Source organism: Phodopus roborovskii, unplaced genomic scaffold (genome assembly GCF_943737965.1).
Source record: "Phodopus roborovskii unplaced genomic scaffold, PHOROB, whole genome shotgun sequence".
NCBI classification, from domain to species: domain Eukaryota; kingdom Metazoa; phylum Chordata; class Mammalia; order Rodentia; family Cricetidae; genus Phodopus; species Phodopus roborovskii.
In genome coordinates, this window is record NW_026126622.1 from 3,888,805 (window position 1) to 3,906,721 (window position 17,917).

The window sequence follows — 17,917 nt, forward strand, 5'->3', positions numbered from 1 at the left end:
CACCAAGGGAAACAGCCAGTGCTCTAAGAGTGTACTGTGTTTCCAGTATTTATTGCTTATTGTGTTTTTATATCCCCCTTATGTCTATAGCAAGCTTCACTATATCTCCTATACACATATAGCTATGGTTTCTCCCTTGTGGTCCAGCACTTAATAAAGGGCATGGGAGATTCAGTATTACACTATGAAATGGGTTTGTATTAGATGAAATTTGCCCATCTGTAAGCTAATGTGAGTGTCCCAGATGTGGTCAGTAAGTTAGGTTACAAGTGAGGTTTCTGTTTATGATGTTTTTATTGGAATGTAGCCCCATGGTAAGTCAAGGAAGGAGTACACAGCCCAGAAAGGAGCTAACCCTTAACTTCTAGAAGTAAAATTGAAGACATAAAAGTGCATGGAATTATTATTCTAAGAGAGGGGGTGGGGAGGAGGGCTGAGTTCGTTGAGGTTCTAACAGTGAGAGATCAGGTGTGGAAGAGGATCTGGAGATGGAGAAGGGGCTCCAACACAGACTGCCTTGCCAAAAGTCAGTGTGTTTTAGAAAAGGCAGGCTTTTTTTTTTTTTTTTTCCTTTTTTCCTTTTTAATAGAAAACAGAGTTGTTAACTATGTGAACATAGGCCTACCTTCCCTTTAGAGAAGCTGTGCCTTTGGCCAGGAGACATATTGATAATATTTTAAGTAGAAAGCATGTATGAAGATTACATGTGTGTAAGAGCAGTAGAGGGTTTTGTTTTAAATGGTGCATCCCAGGCATGAGGGCATATGACCAATGTGGGCTAATGATTAAGTTCCTGTTTTCCTTAGTGAACCCCACAGGTTTCATTCCCTCCTTCAGTAGAAATCTTCTCAGAAAGTCTAAGTTCTCTGAACATCTTTAAAATTTTTACATTTATGTGTTCGTCGTGTGTATGTTGGATGTTACATGTGGAGGACGCTCTGGCTCTACACTATGTGGATTCCAAGGATCAAATTCGGGTCATCAGGCTTGGCAGCAAGCTCCTTTAACTGCTGAACCATCTTGCCAGCCTAGGGGGACAACTTTAATGACTTTACTTAAATTAGAAAATGTATTGTTTTGTTTCAGTAAGAACCAGGTTGTCATATAAGATATTTTCAGTCACTTGTGGCTATTCATTTAGATCAAATGTATGTAGAGCCGAAACCTCTTACTCATAGGGATATGTACTGCTCTGCAAGCAGGTTCAGAATTCTAGCAACAAACAAAACACCCCAGCAACAATGACACAAACTATTCTGGAGGAGCCCACATATTTCCCAAAGCATTTTAATCCTTAATTTTATCCTTGATGCTCCCTATTAGTCATCTTAAAGAGAAACCCTGACGTTTCTTTTTAAATGGATGCCTGACCTACAATTAGAAATCAGTTACATCAAGGACTGATCAATGGTGTGCTTTTTTTTTTTTTTTTTTTTTTTTTTTCTTCACTCTACAGTGATTTACTGTAAAAACAAAGAATTGTCCCAGACAGTTTGGAAACCAGAACAGCTTTCCTTTAGCCTAACTCCTTTACCTTTCAATGCATTTAAAGCATCAACATAATTACGAATTGGTCTAGGCAAGGCCTGTAAATTATAACTGAAGTAATTCCCCTTAAGACCCTGCATGAGGTCTGCAGTGTTCCTAGGGTTATGGGATTTGAAAATTACAAGAAATAGTCTAGACCAGGGTTTTTAAGATTTTTCTTGCAATAGCTTGCCACTATTTTATGATGTTGGAGGCCTTTGTTTTTGCACCATGCCTAACCAATCAGCTAGATCAAACTGGAACAGTCATCTGTACTAAGTGTAGGTAATGAAACTGAACTTTGAAATAGGCTTGTGTGTGTGTGTGTGTGTGTGTGCGTGCGTGTGTGTGTGTGTGTGTGTGTGTGTTTATAAAAATAAAAAGCTCACACAAGGGCTGTACAACAGGAACTCATTGGAACCCACTGTATTTAAGCCAGCTTGGAATGATGTCCCCTGTCATTCCTAGAACGAAAATGACTCAGAAGTGAACATCATTTGTTTTTCTGCTTTTTGCTTTTCTGCCTACAGAACACAGCTCCACGGTCCAGCTCCTTAGAATGCCTTTTCTATGTCTTTATACAATGTCTGGAGTTTGGTTCAGGGGTACAGTACTTACCTAGCATGTGCAAGGCATTGGACTTAACCCTGAGCATTACAGGGAATAAAAGAAAAAAGGAAGAAAGAGAAAAAGAGAACAGTTGTTAAATGAGATGTTACCCAATTAGTGAATCACTGATTTAAAAAGAATTAGATCTTTACATTTGCTAAGGTTTTATTTTTAACAGTTCGGGTGTACTTTACAAGTTAGTTTGTAGGACATTTGCTAAGTATAGAACCAGGCAGTTTCAGACTCCATGAAGGAGGAGAAAGAGAGGGAGAGATGGAGTCGGTATGTAAGGCAGGGAGGAGACACTGTCATAAAGTGCAGAGCTGTCAGCTCAGGCCAGACGCTGCTGCCTAGGAGACAGGAAGGCCTGGCAGCGCCTTTGTGAGGGGCCCTGTCTCTCTCCACATGGCCAGCTCCACCATCTTCCCGTTAAAATCCCACATCTGAGTTGCTGCAGCAGCTTTTCAAACCATGTGGAGATAACAGGAGAGACATCAATCAGATAGCCGGAATTTCACAAGGTGTGCTACTGAAGAACCCAGAATTCTTTATTGACTTCCGCTATCAGATTTGCTGATTCGTAAATTAAAATTCTTTGACTTGAAAGTAGGTTAGGTTACAAAGCTTTGGAGGTTGCTTTTTCTTTGGTTGAATTTTGTTGCAGTATTAGGGGTCAAATCCAGAGACTCACACCTGCTAGGCAGCTGCTGTGTCACTGAACTACACCCCAACCTTAGACTGCACAATATTATTATTGATATTAGAAATATTTAGAAAATTTGTTTAAGTGACAGGTTAAATGTTACAAAAAGAAAACTATTAGTACTGTACATAAATAGCTAATTTAAATTAGCCAACTCCACTCGTATTCCCAGTTAAGCATCTATACCATTCTGTTTATTTGAGGATAAGGGCAGGGTTTGCATGGAAACACAGTACAAATATTCTGACCCCCAAAATCAGATTGTAAATATTTTCAAATTTTTAAAATGGTAAATATATTTCAACAATAACAAAAAAAAAATCCTTGATTTAATTTCATGATTTTATCTTACCATAGCATGGTTCGTTTTTAATTTAAAACAATTTTATATTTGTTTAGTTTGTGTGTGTATATGTATATATATATATATGTATGTATGTATGTATGTATGTATGTATGTATGTATGCATTCATGTGGAGATCATAGGACAATTTTCAATAGTTGCTTCTCACCTTGCATGTGGTAGGTCCCAGGAATAGAACTCAGGTGTCAACCAGCCTTTATCTACTCAGCCATCTTGCCAGCCTATTTTATTTTATTTTAATACAAGAGATACTGATATTATAACACATTGACTTATTAATAGTAAGACATTTATATTTACAGTATCAATGTGGGCAAAATATTTTAATGTTGATTACTGTGTTTTAAACTTTCAGGATCCTTTCAACAGTATACAATAACTACATATTTAAGTTTTATTTAAAAACATAAGAACTAATGATTAGTCTACCTAGTTCCTAGTAGTAAGCTGTGTCTTATTTTTTAGTGTAAGTGATATTCCTTCTACAGGGTCATGTTAGGCCCAGTTCTTAAATAATACTACCAAATAGCATGCAGCAAAGGCAGGCAGCCTTCCTGGGTGTACTTGGACCTCACTGATGTAGAAGCCACTCCTCTGGGGTGTTTTCCCACTCTGATATGAAGTAGGTAGCTAGGGTTTCAGTGTAGCACAGTTTCGTCTATATTTGTTTCTGTTTTCTGGGAATGGGTGTCTTCGTGTATGTCTGTGAACCACATGTATGCTGGTGCTGAGGAGGCCCGAGAAGGGTGTCAAATCCCCTGGAACTGGAACAACAGAGGGCTGTGAGCCACTGTGTGGGTGCTGGGAACTGAACTCAGGTCCTCTGCAAAAGCAGCAAGTGCTCTTCACTACCAAGCCATCTCTCTAGGCTAGATTATTATATGGCTTTTAATAAGAGGAAATGTTTTTGTTTCTTTCATCATTCACAGTTGTCAGAAGACACTACTCTTAAAAATCTTGCAGTCTGGGGAGAGGGGTGGGGGATGTGTGAGGGATACAGTGCTCCTTAGTAGGTGACACCTCATGATGCAGGCATGGTAGAGAAGCCTCTACTCCCTTAGCTATGTTACCAGTAGAATGTTTCTCTGGTACATTGAGTTGCTTTAAAATCTTGTTCTGACCACTAGTCCCCCCCCCCACTAGTCTTTACTTCTCAAAGTCAATTTAGACAAGGATGTATGTATGTATGTATGTATGTATGTATGTATGTATGTATGTATGTATGTATATTCTTAGATTTGTTTTAAGTGATGACTTCAATGGGGGCAGCACATCTGCACATCTGTGCAGCAGCCAAGTCAGGCATATTGTTCTTCCTGTAAACCATTGTCTAGAGGAGGGAGGTAACTCCAGGATCTTCCTTCACCAGATAAGCCACAAGTCCACTGCACTGATCTCCAATTCCTGCTGAACCAAACCTGGACTGTTGTTTCTTGGTCCTAAAGAACGTCGGGGAAAACCTCACCCTGTCTTAATGATGGTCTTTCTGTCCATGAAGAAGCAGTCCCAGGAACTAACCACATTTGTTTGACTACTCCAGTATAATCTTTCAGGTAGGTACCTACAGAAGCCAGTTCATTGGGGTGTGTGTGTGTGTGTGTGTGTGTGTGTGTGTGTTTGTACGTACAAACGTGTGGGTTTATACATGTGCTTGTGTGGATGGGGGCAATAGTACAACTTGGGTGTCAGAAACCCCATCAACCTCATATGACTCAAGATCCTTCATTGGCTTGGAGCTCACCAGTCACCAGTTAGGCTGGCTAGCCAGGGCACTTCAGAAATCCTTCTACCTCTGTCTCCCCAGTGCTGGGATTACAAACTGGCACCGACACACCTTGCCTTCAACTCAAGTGCACACAGTGCTCTTAGGACCCAAGTTCAGTCCCTCACCCACATTAGATGCTTTACCACTACCTGTAGCACTAACTCCGTGAGACCTGACGTTCTCTTTTGGCCTTTGCAGGCTCCTGAACACATGTAGCACACACATGTGTGTGCATGTGTGTCTGGGTGTATATGGTGTTTGGTTTATTCGTGAAAGTATAATGAAAAATACCAATGGGTCTTATATATAAAACAATATGACTTTTTGTTTTCAGTGGTTAAATACTCAACTCTTAAATAATGACTCATTGGAGGAAGTCCCAACCCCAAATGTAGCAACTATGACTTGGTTGGTCTCTAGAATCTGGGGCTTGGAAATTTTTCCTAATAATTTATACTGTCTTCCATGTATGGCCACTGCTCTGTAAGCCATGTCTAGCCTCTAAAGCATGGAAAAAATGGTAGCCTATGCTCTGGATGTTGGTAGGCACCATTCTGGATGGTACTGTGTAAGGACTCAGCAATTATGAATAGAACCACAATAGACGAGATGTCACCCAGTGACATTCTTGTAGCCATAATCCAGCTGTACCAGGCAGAAAGGGGTAGGGTGAGTAGAGAAATCACTGGGTCTCACTGACCCAACAAACAGGATGCTGAAATGAGCGACACTTAACAGGACTTGGGGTGGTAAAAAGTAGGGAGTCTTTCCCATGAAAGATTGATTTTGGAAGGACTGCTTAATCATGAGTAACTAAGAGTAGAAAACCGCCACTTTTAATATTAATAAGATGTTCCGTTTTTAGAAAATGCTTAGCACAGTGTGATATGAAGCCAGGGAACTCAACTTTCTCATCAGTAAAATTGAGCAGAAAATTTTAGTGTCAGCTTTGATCCAATTCTTGAACCTTCCCAGACCCACAGAGTCAGAATCTAGGGTAGATGGGCAAGCATGGTGTGCATGTTCTAACAAGCCTTCTGGGGAACTCAAGCTCTAGAATTTGAGAATATTGTCCAGATCATAGTCAAGTTTCTTCTGGTACTAAAATGAGAGGTGGTGATACTGGTGGTTCTGGGGCTAGAACCCAGGACCTCACACATACTAGACGCATGCCCCACCTCTGAGCTATACTATATCCCAGCTCAAAATGATTCTGGTGCCCAGTCTAGGCCTGTGGTACATTAGAAAGAGTTAGCCTTTGGAGAATTGTAGTGGCAGAGCGATTTGGGAAAGAGCAAGTTTGTGTTAAATGCTGCTATCCCCCTGACTCCAGCTCCTAAGAACAAGACTTATTCAAGCCTCTCCCATAGAGATGGAAAATCTGGAGTCTATACTACCTCTGGGCTCTTATCAGTCAAACTGAAGATGAGTCCTCTCCACAGCGGGCTTTTCGTAAAGGAACAGAGTCTAAACTGTCAGTCCCTCTGGCCATAGAGCCCTATGGACTTGTATTGTTGAGATGACACACACATATGCATGCATGTGCGCGTGTGTGCGCGCGCACACCACACACACACACACACACACACACACACACACACTTCTGAGCAAGAGGGGGCAGTCTCCTTTTCAGTGTTGACCTGCAGTTCCAGTTATGGGCAAGGTGGTGGGCATGTGGATTTTGACAGTAACAGTCTAGTGAGGGTCCTTTTGAATCAGGAGAGAAAGTTTCAGTGAACTTGGGCTTTAGCATGCAGGATGGGGCCATGCTGGGAAGGTAGCTAGGGCTACCCTGGCATAGGCATATTCTATGACTGCTCTCATGTACAGGGCCTGTTGCTTGTCACACTGCCCTTCCTTCTTGGTCCTTGAAGCCTCCCCCAAATCGGTAGATATTTTAAGGGCTATATCGAGTAAAGTGAGGTCCAGGGAATTGGGGTCTGTCTAGTTCCTGAGGTTTTTGTCTGCTATCTAAGGAAGCTTGGTTGATGAAATGGGCTTTAGGAATGGTAAGACCTTTGGGCCTCTCTCCATCCGGCTCAGTATGTGTCCTCATGGCCAATCTGGAACAAAGCAAAGCTGTGTTCTCCCTGGGCCTGTTTTACTCCTTTCAATTTGGTACAATTAATAGGTTTCCTTGTGTCCTTTTTCATCTCTCCTCTTAACCATGAGCACAGGTAATTATGACTCCCTCTTCTAGAGCCTTATCTGGGTTAAGTTCACCCAAGGTCTGTCTGGGAACTGCATCTCCCCCTGGAGGGGCTTCCAAGTGTGTTAGTTTGGTTTCTATGGCTGCGATAAACATTAAGACCAAAAGTAACTTGGGGAGGACTTTGTACCTGGCAGTTTATCATGGACAGAAGTCAGGACAGGAGTCTGGAGGTAGAAATTGAAACAGAGGCCAAGAGGAATGTGCTCCCTGGCTTCTACACCCCAAGATCACCTTCCCAGGATGGCATCATCCCCACTGGGCTGGGCCCTCCCACATCAACCATTACTCGAGATAGTGCCCTCTAGACTGGCCTACAGGCCATCTTTATAGAGGCATTCTAGTAATTGAAATTCCTTTTTCTCAGCTGACTCTAGCTTGTGTTGAGTTGACAGAAAAATCTAAACAGTGCACAAGAAGTACAGGCATGAGTCTCATTGACTCATTTCTTGAGCAGTAACCAAATTTCTCAAGAATAGGAGTGTGTAGTTTGAATGTATTTTGCCCCTATAAGCTCATAGGAGTGGCACTATTGGGAGGTGTGGCCTTGTTGAAGGAAGTGTGTCACTGTGGGGGTGGGCCTTGAGGTTTCTTTTGCTTAAGCTTAAGTCTGTCACAGTCACTTCTGATCAAGGTATAGCCATCACCACGTCTGTTTGCATTCTCCCTGCCATGATGATAATGGACTGAACCTCTGAAACTAAGCAAGCCACTGTAATTAAATGTTTCCTTTATAAGACTTGCTGTGGTCAGGGTGTCTTCATAGCAATAAAAATCCTAAGACAAGGAGACAGTTTTTATACCACATGGAATTCTTTAATGAAGTGGAGAGGTCTTGAATAAAAGAACTGTTCAGTTTCTATGTGGGAGGAGTCAGGCACTGGAAAGGACACATGGACTCTGATGATTTCCAGATCTCTGTTAGCCACCTCACAGAAGGGGTATTAGGCCTATTCTGTCCAGTGGGAGCTCTTTGTGCCCTCAAGGTATCCCCCAAATAGTTGTGTGAGAGGGAGGGAGGCTCAGGGCCTCAGGGTACTGGGGAGAGCTATTGAGAAGGTAGGTGTGGGTGGTGTGATCAGTAGAACGAGGTAGGACAACCCCTGCCCTTCTAAGGACCCCAAGAACCTGGCCAGACATCCACAGTGGGTTTGTCACAGATTTGGAGCTGGAGAAAGGGGACAGGAGAGCTGGTGAACATGAAATCTCTTCCAAAGTTTGTAAGAGAGCAGAGCAAACTGGAGACTAGTACTGCAGTTAAGGTACTGATTTGGGGCCATGCCTGTTTGTCTCAGAGCCAGGTCATGACACAAAGGAACACCAATGTTTTTAGAGTCTGGGGATCTTTTTTCTTCCTTCCTTCCTTCCTTCCTTTCTTCCTTCCTTCCTTCCTTCCTTCCTTCCTTTCTTTCTTTCTTTTTTTTTTTCTTTTCAGTTTTTTTCAAACGTCCCTCACTCCCACCCCTGAGAGTGAGTCTGAGGGGAAAAGAGGTGACTGTCTCATGACTGAGGAGGTCAGTTTCCCACCGTATCAGAAACCCTTCTGGGGAAAAGGGCCCTAGGTTGAAGATACTTGACATGCACTCTCAAAAGGAATTGCTAGTCTTCCTAAAGGACTTCCTGAGAAGATGTCCACGAGAGGGCATTTAACTTACTAAAAGGACATCTTGGCACTGGAACCAACAGTTAAAAGGTCAGGGTCACTGGGTACATGGTCCAGGTTCTGCAGTCTGATGTCATGGAGCACCCTCAGATGAATGGAGTCAATCTCAGGAGGGACAGTCAGAAAGGAAGGACAGAAACTATAGTACTCAAGTGTTTACCATAGTGTATGCAGATCCACCCTGGAGAGCTGCCATGGCCTGCTGCATTGGACACTAAGATACTGAGATGGGGTGAGGAAAGGCAGGAAACAGTCCTTTCTTCCTTCCAGTCTAAGCAGATGGCCACTCTATACCAACCTTCAGATCCAAAGTTGTCCTTAGTTGGGAACTGTCAGATGCCACAGGAAGAGAGACCTTCTGTTGAGAGGTATAAGACAGCTCTGGTACCTTGCCACTAGAGGGCTGTGGAGTGTGAGAGAAGGGAGGCCTTGTTCCACAAGGGACTGGTCCCAGCCAAGAATCAAGCTTTCCTCATTCTTCTGTGGAATTGTTCAAGGGTCCTGAAGCAGAGAGAAAACTCCCAGAGGAACTCTAGTCCATCAGCCCTGGAGCATAGAAACCTGGTCCTCCTGGGGAGTTGTCCCAAGTAGAGGCTGTCAGTTGTCTCCAAGCCCTATGTAGCTTACCAAGGATCATGAGGAATGGAAGCAGGTACTTGATGTGACCCAGAGTCCAGGCAGACAAATGAGATGTGGGTCAGATTCACCAATCCATATCAAAGTAGAAAAGATAACCTTACAAACACTTCAAGGGACCAGTGGGTTGGGCAAGGACAGAACTGTTTGCCTCTAGATGGGGAAGGGTGGTATGCAAATGAGGGCAGTTCTGATTGGTTGGTGTTCACTCTGGGCCTCTTACCCTGCTTGTTTCCCACAGTTTATGATGTCTCAGTGGGGACAGATGGGAATCCAAGCCTTTGCTTGGAGTGCTTCAACTTCAGCATTGAATGTCATAGGCAGCATCTGAACTATGTAGTTGAGCCATTGTTGACTTAAGCTGTGGCTTAATCCTGACTCTCCTCACCAACTCCAGTAAATTTGTAAAAAGAAAGTCAATGTTTTACTTTTAATAATATTGGCCATGGAAATAGAAGTATGGGCAGTTTGGATAATTCTGAAATTAAGTGATGAGAAACCACATTTTCTCTAACGAAGTGTTCAAAGTTCTATCTATATCCTAAAAATTGGGGGGGGGTTCTCTTTGGGGTTTTTTTTTTGTTTTGTTTGTTTGTTTGTTTGTTTGTTTTGCATCAGGTCTCATGTAGCCCAGGCTGACTCACTGTGTACCAAAGATGATCTTTGTGTTATTGTTATTACTAATAAAGTATTTATTTAGAGACAGGTACTGGCTGACCTTGGACCACTTATGTTTTATGTTCATTTGATTATGTGCGCACACTTGCACATGTGGAGAGCAGAGGAAATCTGTAGGAGTTGGTTCTTTTCCACCAGGTGGGCTCCGGGGACTGGACGCTGGCCACTGGGCTTTATGGCAGGTGCCTTGACTAGCTGAGCCATCTTACTGGCACCCATGGGTGTTCCTGAAGTCCTCTTCCTCCCGTGTCCCACAAACCCCCAAGTGTGGAGGTTACAAACATGAACCACCACACTCAGCTTCTAGGTTTGTTTGTTTGTTTGTTTGTTTTTGAAATAGGGTCTTACCATGTAGCTCTGGCTGATCTGAAACTTACTATGTAGACAGGCCAGGCTAGCCTTGATCTCTCAGAGACTGTCCTGCTTCTGCCTCCCAAATGCTAGGATTAAAATAATGCACCACTATCCCCAGGCTAACATCTAAAATATTTTAAGAAAACATTTTAAATGGACTTTCAAATACATTCTGTTCCGGTTTTGGTGTAGAGGCTTTAAGAATCAGAATTTTAGTAAATTGGGCATAGTGACATAGCTTATAACTCCAACATTCAGGAGGTTTAGACTAGAGAACTGTAAGTTCAAGGACATCCTGGGCATCAAAGTGGGGAGGGAGAGAACTAGTGTATTTTTAATAACATTTAATGGATATGAACGGTGTGTGTGAATGAAAAGACTATAATACTTAACAAAATTGGGAATTGGGTCTCTTGTTTGTTGTTGTGGTTCTGGAGGTTGATGTGGGGCAAACATTCTACCACTGAGCTATGTCTCCAATCTTCTCTTCCCTTCTGTACCATCTTACTGCCTCGGCCTCCTGAGTAGCTGAGATTAGAGGGGTGTGCTGCCTTACCTGGCTAAAATTACTGAGGTTTCTTTAATATGCTTCTTTTACTCTAAGGTAGAATCATAAGCAGTTTGAGGAAAATACAATTAGACACTATGTAGCCTTTCTCCCAGCATCTTGTTCAACACAGCCCAGGATCTTGTTTGGCACCATCTTGCCAGCGTCTTGACACAGCCTAACAGCCTCCAGATTCCCCTCTTCACCTGTATGCACGTATTTGCATTTGTGCTTAGTTTTGTGTGATTTTGTCATATAGAGGTTACTCTGTTCCCTACCCATCTGTTAGCACTGGCATTTCTGTTATCTTTCATAGGCCCGCCTACTAAGGATGTGTGGCCCTCAGCCAGCGGCTGAATTCCATCTGCAGTACATTGCTCATCGGGAACAGAAATATTGTGCAGCCTTTGAGATTGCCTTTTTTCCTCTCAGCATAATCCCACTGAGGGCCATCTAGGCCATCTCATATAGCAGTAGGGTTGTTGTTGATAATGAAAAGTATTTCATGGTGTGGCTGTGTCACTTCCTTTAACCACACACCCTGTAGAGGACATCTTGTACCAGGTTTTGTGGATGGTGTTATTTCTCTGGCACGAATGCCAGTGTCACAGCTGCTGGGTCATCTGGTGACTAGATGTGCAACTTTTTAAGAAACTGCCAAATTAATTTGCAGTGGGATCTCGTTTCTGCACATCTTTGCCAGCATTTGTTGTCTCTGAGTGTTATTGCAGCTATTCTGAGAGTGGTATTCTTTATAGTTATTTTTGTTGTTCTTTCATGGTTTTGTTTGTTTCCTGTTGTGGTAAGAGATTAGTCACTTGCCAACAGTAGCTGAGTAGAGAGGACACTTGAAAATAGACAGCACTGGGTTATATAGGGCTCTGCTTTTTTTGAAAACACTACCTCACCTTGGATGACATTTTTCTGTAATTACTGACTTAAATGCAGTTGGGAGAGTCTTCCTAAAGCCAAAGTTTTTTATCTGTTTAATGAACACTCTCAGTGACTCTGATAAGAGTTCAGGTAAAATAACAATGGGTGACAACTATGCTAGCCAGGAAAGAGGCCTTGGTGCTCACTGCTGTCCTGGGGAGGGGGGGGGTGTCTCCTTAGCTTCTTGCTCAGGGATAATTCCCTTTTCTGGTCAGCTTGCAACCTTGGTTTTTAAATATGCAGATCGAGCCTCTTTGAGACCTTCATGAGATCCCTCAGGATTGTCTTTCACAGTAAAATCAGGCCAGCATCTGCCTAGCTCTTCTCTTCTGCATCACAATTGACTGGCTTTTCTGTTCTGTCCAGGACAGAGCCCAGGACAGGTGAGTAGATTCCAGGATGACTGATGTGGACACAAGAAGCAAATGATGGCAGAAGACAGACAGTGCCCTTCATAGTGATCTTCAGGCACTCCCCCAGCAAAGCAGCAAAGCCCAGCTCTACACTCATGATTAGGCAATACCGTGGGAGCCAAGGGCAGAGGCCTCCATGCGAGTGAGGTCTTTCTGTGCCTTGTAACAGCTCCGTGCAGTGTCCTTCAGCTATGAAGTCAGCTTGCTGCTGTGGCCTCCTTTCTGTATCCAAACTGATTTATTTATTTATTCCTCTTGCTTCTGAAAATTCTAAGACATGTGAACACCAGTGCATTTCTGATCTCCCTTTGCTGGGGAGGTGAGGCTGCTGGGGATCTGGTTCTGGATGTCTGGGAAACCCAGTGTCAGTTTCTTTGAATCAGTCCTCAGTTGTCAAAACCATCTGACTGCATTTGGAGAATCGACATTCCAAGCAGAGCCTTGCGGCATTACGGCCAGTCCTGATTTTTGAGAGCTTTTATGGTACTAAGTCTTCGTAGCTTGTCTTGTCTTTATTTCTTTTCTGTTTCCTCTACCAGGCATTGGATGGCAAACCTCATGCATGTTGGTCAAGGACTCTACCACTAAGCTGTGTCAGCAGTCTTTCAGCTTCTTAATAGGATCATTTAGAGCACCAGCATTTTAATTTTGTTGGAGTCTAGCATATCAGTTTTTACTTTGTATACTAAGCTTTTGGATGAGGCCAAGGTCTTTGCTCCCAATGTTTTTTTATTACATTTTTTTTCTAAAAAGGATTTTTTTTTTTCTTTTACATCAGGGGAGGGGGCTGTAACAGTTGTCAGTGGACATCATCTATATCCTGATTAGACATCTCCAAATTTTTGTTTGTTTTTTCCCATGGCAGCAGCCTGCCTTGTGGATCCTGTAAAGATGTCAACGCATCCCCACATTCAGAGGGCCCCATACTAGACAGCAGCTATGACATTTTAACAGGCATGGCCTCTGAATGGTGCATCTCTTTCCACACCAGCAAGGCATTTCTTTTTGTAGTGACCCAGTCCCTGAGCAATCATGTGAGAGCCAGCTGATTCCCTAGTCTGCTTTTTCAGATTTTCCTTTCCTTTAATACAGCATTTTTCTGGGGTGAAACTGGATTTTCTTTAGTAGGTTTCCAAATCAGACCACATCAAACTGAATTAGAAAAAGCTCAAGTTCAACAAATATAAAGCTCCCTGATGACCTTCTAGCCCCCAGAGAGGAGACTTGGTCTGAGGTATGGTTACTCTTAACCTTCAAGGGCAGATAACAAGAGATTTAGTCTAAGGTGTGGCTACCAAATGTTTGAGGAATTAAGAAAAAAAGTGTGTTGTTTCTTTGTTTCATGATAAAGAAGTCTCTTGCCATCCATTTTCCCCTTTTTGGCTTGGGTATACGAGAATGTTGAAGAATAAACTCAGGGCCCTCCTGATTCTATCCTGTGTCTATCTTTTCCTTAGTATTTTTACCTGCCCTTTCTCAATCCCTACTCCCCCTCTCAGATATAAACCGGGCAAGTTGGCTAGATTCCACTGAAGCCAGGTTTCTATAGTCTGACTCCACTTTCAACAGTAGCAAGACTGAGAAGTCAGACAGCCACCTAGAACTGTTAGAAGAAAGCTGGTATTTTTCTGCTGGGCTGGTGATGCCAGCCCATGATCCCAGAGGCTCACTTGTGTGAGGCAGGAGGATCATAAGTTCAAGGTCTCCCTGAGCTGTGGAGTGAGATGAAGGTGAGCCTGCTACTGTAGGCAGCTTACAGAGATTCCATCTCAAAACAAAAAATAAAAGGCAGGGCTAGAGATGAAGCCCAGAAGTAAAGTGCCTGCCTAGCATGCCCAATAATCCGGGGTTCAGTTCTCAGTAAGATACAAACATGCATGCACACGCGCGCGCGCGCGCGCGCACACACACACACACACACACACACACATGCAAAACAACACTACAAATAGCTTTATCTGCATATAAAACATACATTTCATCATTGTGATTTTAGTATATTACGATTTTTATTTGAAGAGTCCCGTATCTAACATTATCTCTAACTTGAGGCTTGCTAAGTGAACATGGTTTTCTTTCATTTGTAATACAGCTTTAACACTTAATTATAAATTACTTTTTTTATTTCAGGCTTCACTGAGGGAACATCTTAGAGAGTCATTGTATTTCTAAGCCTTCAATATTTATTTTGGGGCTGTGGACCCTCTTACCAGATACATTTTGGATCAAAATGGAAGGTGTCGAAGACATTTTGGATCAATTATACAAGAAAGTACTTCTTGGAGCCAGCCTTGAAGATGATGTCCGTGGTTACATCTTTTATCTCAACCCTGACCTCTCAGAACAAGCTGGCTCTCTAGCTCGTTCTAATGTCAGTGGTGCACTTGATGGGGTGCCAAGCCACCATGGGCCATCCTCCAGTGACCCGACCACCCTTCCTGAAGCATGGGAGTGTGCAAAGGGTCACTTTGTGATGAGCAGGGCCCGGGAGGTGAAGCTCCTTCAGTTAACAGTGCTGGATGTGATGCTGAGCCGAGTGCTGTCCCCTGAAACAGAGCCCCAGGCAAAGGAGGAGTACAGAGAGCTGACTGAAGGCCTTTTGCAGTCAGCTGAAGTCGATTCCAAACTGGTGAGCCCCTTTTTAATTAATTTAAGTACCAAGTCCAGGTTTCAAAGGTTCCAGCAGTGTCACGAGTGTGTCTGTTTTGCCACAGATCTGGATGCTCCGGAATTCTGACAAGTTGTTGTCTCACATGGCTGCGAAGTGTCTCTCGTCGCTCCTCTATTTCCAGCTGAGAGCGAAGGTCAGATAAATCAGACAGAATGTAGTTATTTCTCTTTCAGACTCTTTCAGAAATCATTGGCAATGATTTTCCTCCTTCAGATAGTTGGATCAATAGGACATTTGCACACGCAATAATAAGCAAATGTAAAAACATAAGAATAAAATAAGATCCTACCTCAAAAATTGAGGAGGGAAGTGAGTGAGTGGGATGCCTGGCTTTGGCCTCTGGCCCGTGGTGCATTCTCACATACATGTATTTTACAGGGGCTTGCAAATGCATGCATATCCAACATCTGTTGACTTTGTGCTCCAATTATTGCTTGTTTTAAAAGTAACACTTTGAATATTAAAGTTCTTTATGGTAAAAATTTGGAAAATAGAATAGGGTATTAAAAAAGAAAGACTTGCATATTACCATTTATAAATAATGTGGATGTTTTCATGGTTCTTTTCTATAGTGTGTTGACTTTTCTGCCTTAAAGAATATTAATACTTTTGTTCCTTGTTTTGTCAAATTTACCATACTTTTTTCAAGTAGACAACGTTTTGTGGCATTGTATTGTGTAATAAGTAATTTTTAATTATAAACAAAATAATTGTAACTACCCTTTTTTTTTTTCTCATTTGTAGATGACATTGAGTAATCCCTGGATCACTTTTTGCCAAAAGCATCTCTCTGAATCCTCTGAAAGTGGAGAAGCAGTGCATTGCCTCTGGATTCTTACAGTTGTAATAAAGGAAATCTTTAAAGATACACATTGCCAGCAAGCAGGTACAGATGACACTGTCCATAAATGATCATCACCTCTGTAGAAGCATTATGTTTGTAGTGAGAATAAAATGTATGTTATTCGTCATTTCTCTTGAAATATGGAAAAATGTAAGAATCCCTCATTTTTTTTTTTTATCGGACATAACCTTGATGTATGTGGTGTATGTATTTGGTGTGTGGACATATGCATGTGGATATGTGTGCACATGTCTTCACATAGAGGCCATAAGTCAATTCTGGGCATCTTCCTCAACTGCTTTCCACCTTATTTGGTGAGATAAGAGCCCTCATTGGATCTAGAGCTCATCAACAGGGATAGGCTAGCCAGCCAGTGAGCGCCATCCTCTTCTTCCAGCTCAGGGTTACAAACATGTGCCACCTTGTCTAGCTTTTACCTGGATGCTGGGAATCCTAGTCCAGGACCTTAAGCTTAGGTAGCAAGCACATTACCAAATGAACTACCTCCCCAGCACTGAAGATTACCTTTTTAGAAAGAAATTAAACTTGATCATTAAGTATCTCATGTAGTTTAATATTGTCCATATTTATGAAGCAAATGTTAACTTTTAGTAATTAGCTTTTAATCTGTGTACCCTCATTTGGTTTTATTAGAAGTAACTTTTCTTAAACTTATTTTTTATCTTACAAAGTGATGTAAAACACATTGAATTGTAAAATTTTGTTTTAAGAAAGCTTTTGTTTTCCTGTTTCTTATAACTCCTATTTTTATAATTACAGAAATGCTAAAGCAGCTCTTGGCTCCTTTTGACATTACTTTTGAAGTATTCTACAATTCCTTATTTTCTCAGCATTTTGGAAACTTCCAGAATCCCTCTAATGTAGTCAACAGCTTGGTGTGCTTCCTGGAGCTGCTTGAACTTCTCACAGCCTCCAGAATCCACCTGAAACTGCACTTTAAGAGCCAAAGGATGCTATTTTTGAAACCCCATGCTCTAGATATTCTCGCCTGGCCTATTCCAGCTTTTGTTAAAAGGAAATTGGTTATAGTCATCAAAAAGTGCCTCCTTGGTAAAATGGGGGAAGACCTGTGCCGGGGATCTGTGCCTGCCCTGATGTCACCGGACCACCTCCTGGACGGTGACTTGCTGGCCTTAGCTGATGCACTGCTGCATGCCGTGCGCCTGGGATTGTGGAAGGACTTGTCTGTGCCTGGAAAGCCTTCCTGCTTTGGAGGGGATGTAATTCAGCCTGGATGCAGACCCAGGTCTGGACCTGACCACGTGACCCTGAGAGCAGCCAGCTTAATTACTGTGAAATCCTTAGAAATCAAGTTCCAGAATTGTACCTCAGCAGCTGAAATGAGAGGTGATTCTCCAAACTCATTTGTTATTCAGAGCACTTTGCAATTCATTGTTCACTTAAGTAAAAGGGACTCGTGATTAGTGAGTAGTAAGGCTAGTGCCATTTCATTAATCTAGTTATAGTTTCCTGATTAAATTTAGTACTTACTTTTTCAAAGGGAGGGAAGGGGCTGTGGGGGAATTGAATTTTAAGAAGCTTGTCAGTTTTCCTTGTACAATTAAAATCATAGGATAATGAATATGAAAGTAATTGCTTTTGAGTCACTACCAAGCAAATAGAGGTCAGTTCATATCTAATTATATTATTCATAAAAGCAGTATGATTACCTACGTTCATTACTGATAATTAGAAGTTTTGTTGAAACTAGTAGGGGAAGTTATGCTGATAAAGGAATTGTTGCACATAACTTGAAGGTGACAAGTGCAGGGTCAGAATGCACAGAAGAGCAATTTCAGTGTGGGTGTTGTAGAAGGTATGACTTCCTTTCACTAGAAGAGAGACAACAGTGGCTGTCTACAGTAAGCAGCCTGTGGTTCCAAGGAGAGCTCAGCTCCTCAGCAGTGACCTCTTGCTCATCTGTGTATCGTTTTTTAATGTTCTTATTAGCGCAATTACAGTTTATAACACTAGGTGGC

General features: G+C 42.3%; 1 protein-coding gene across 4 annotated transcripts in view; it reads left to right on the forward strand.

Moving 5' to 3' along the window:
* Window positions 1-17,917, forward strand: part of Lins1 (lines homolog 1) — a 132,576-nt gene that overhangs the window by 2,045 nt on the left and 112,614 nt on the right. For 2 of the 4 annotated variants that reach the window (XM_051206485.1, XM_051206488.1), the window contains exons 2-6: window positions 4,574-4,757; window positions 14,533-15,031; window positions 15,117-15,206; window positions 15,818-15,959; window positions 16,698-17,285. In XM_051206485.1, coding sequence (XP_051062442.1) covers window positions 14,633-15,031; window positions 15,117-15,206; window positions 15,818-15,959; window positions 16,698-17,285 — 1,219 coding nt within the window. In that variant the 5' untranslated portion in view covers window positions 4,574-4,757; window positions 14,533-14,632. The remainder of the gene's footprint in view (window positions 1-4,573; window positions 4,758-14,532; window positions 15,032-15,116; window positions 15,207-15,817; window positions 15,960-16,697; window positions 17,286-17,917) is intronic. The other 2 variants (XM_051206486.1, XM_051206487.1) reach the window with 1 other exon arrangement.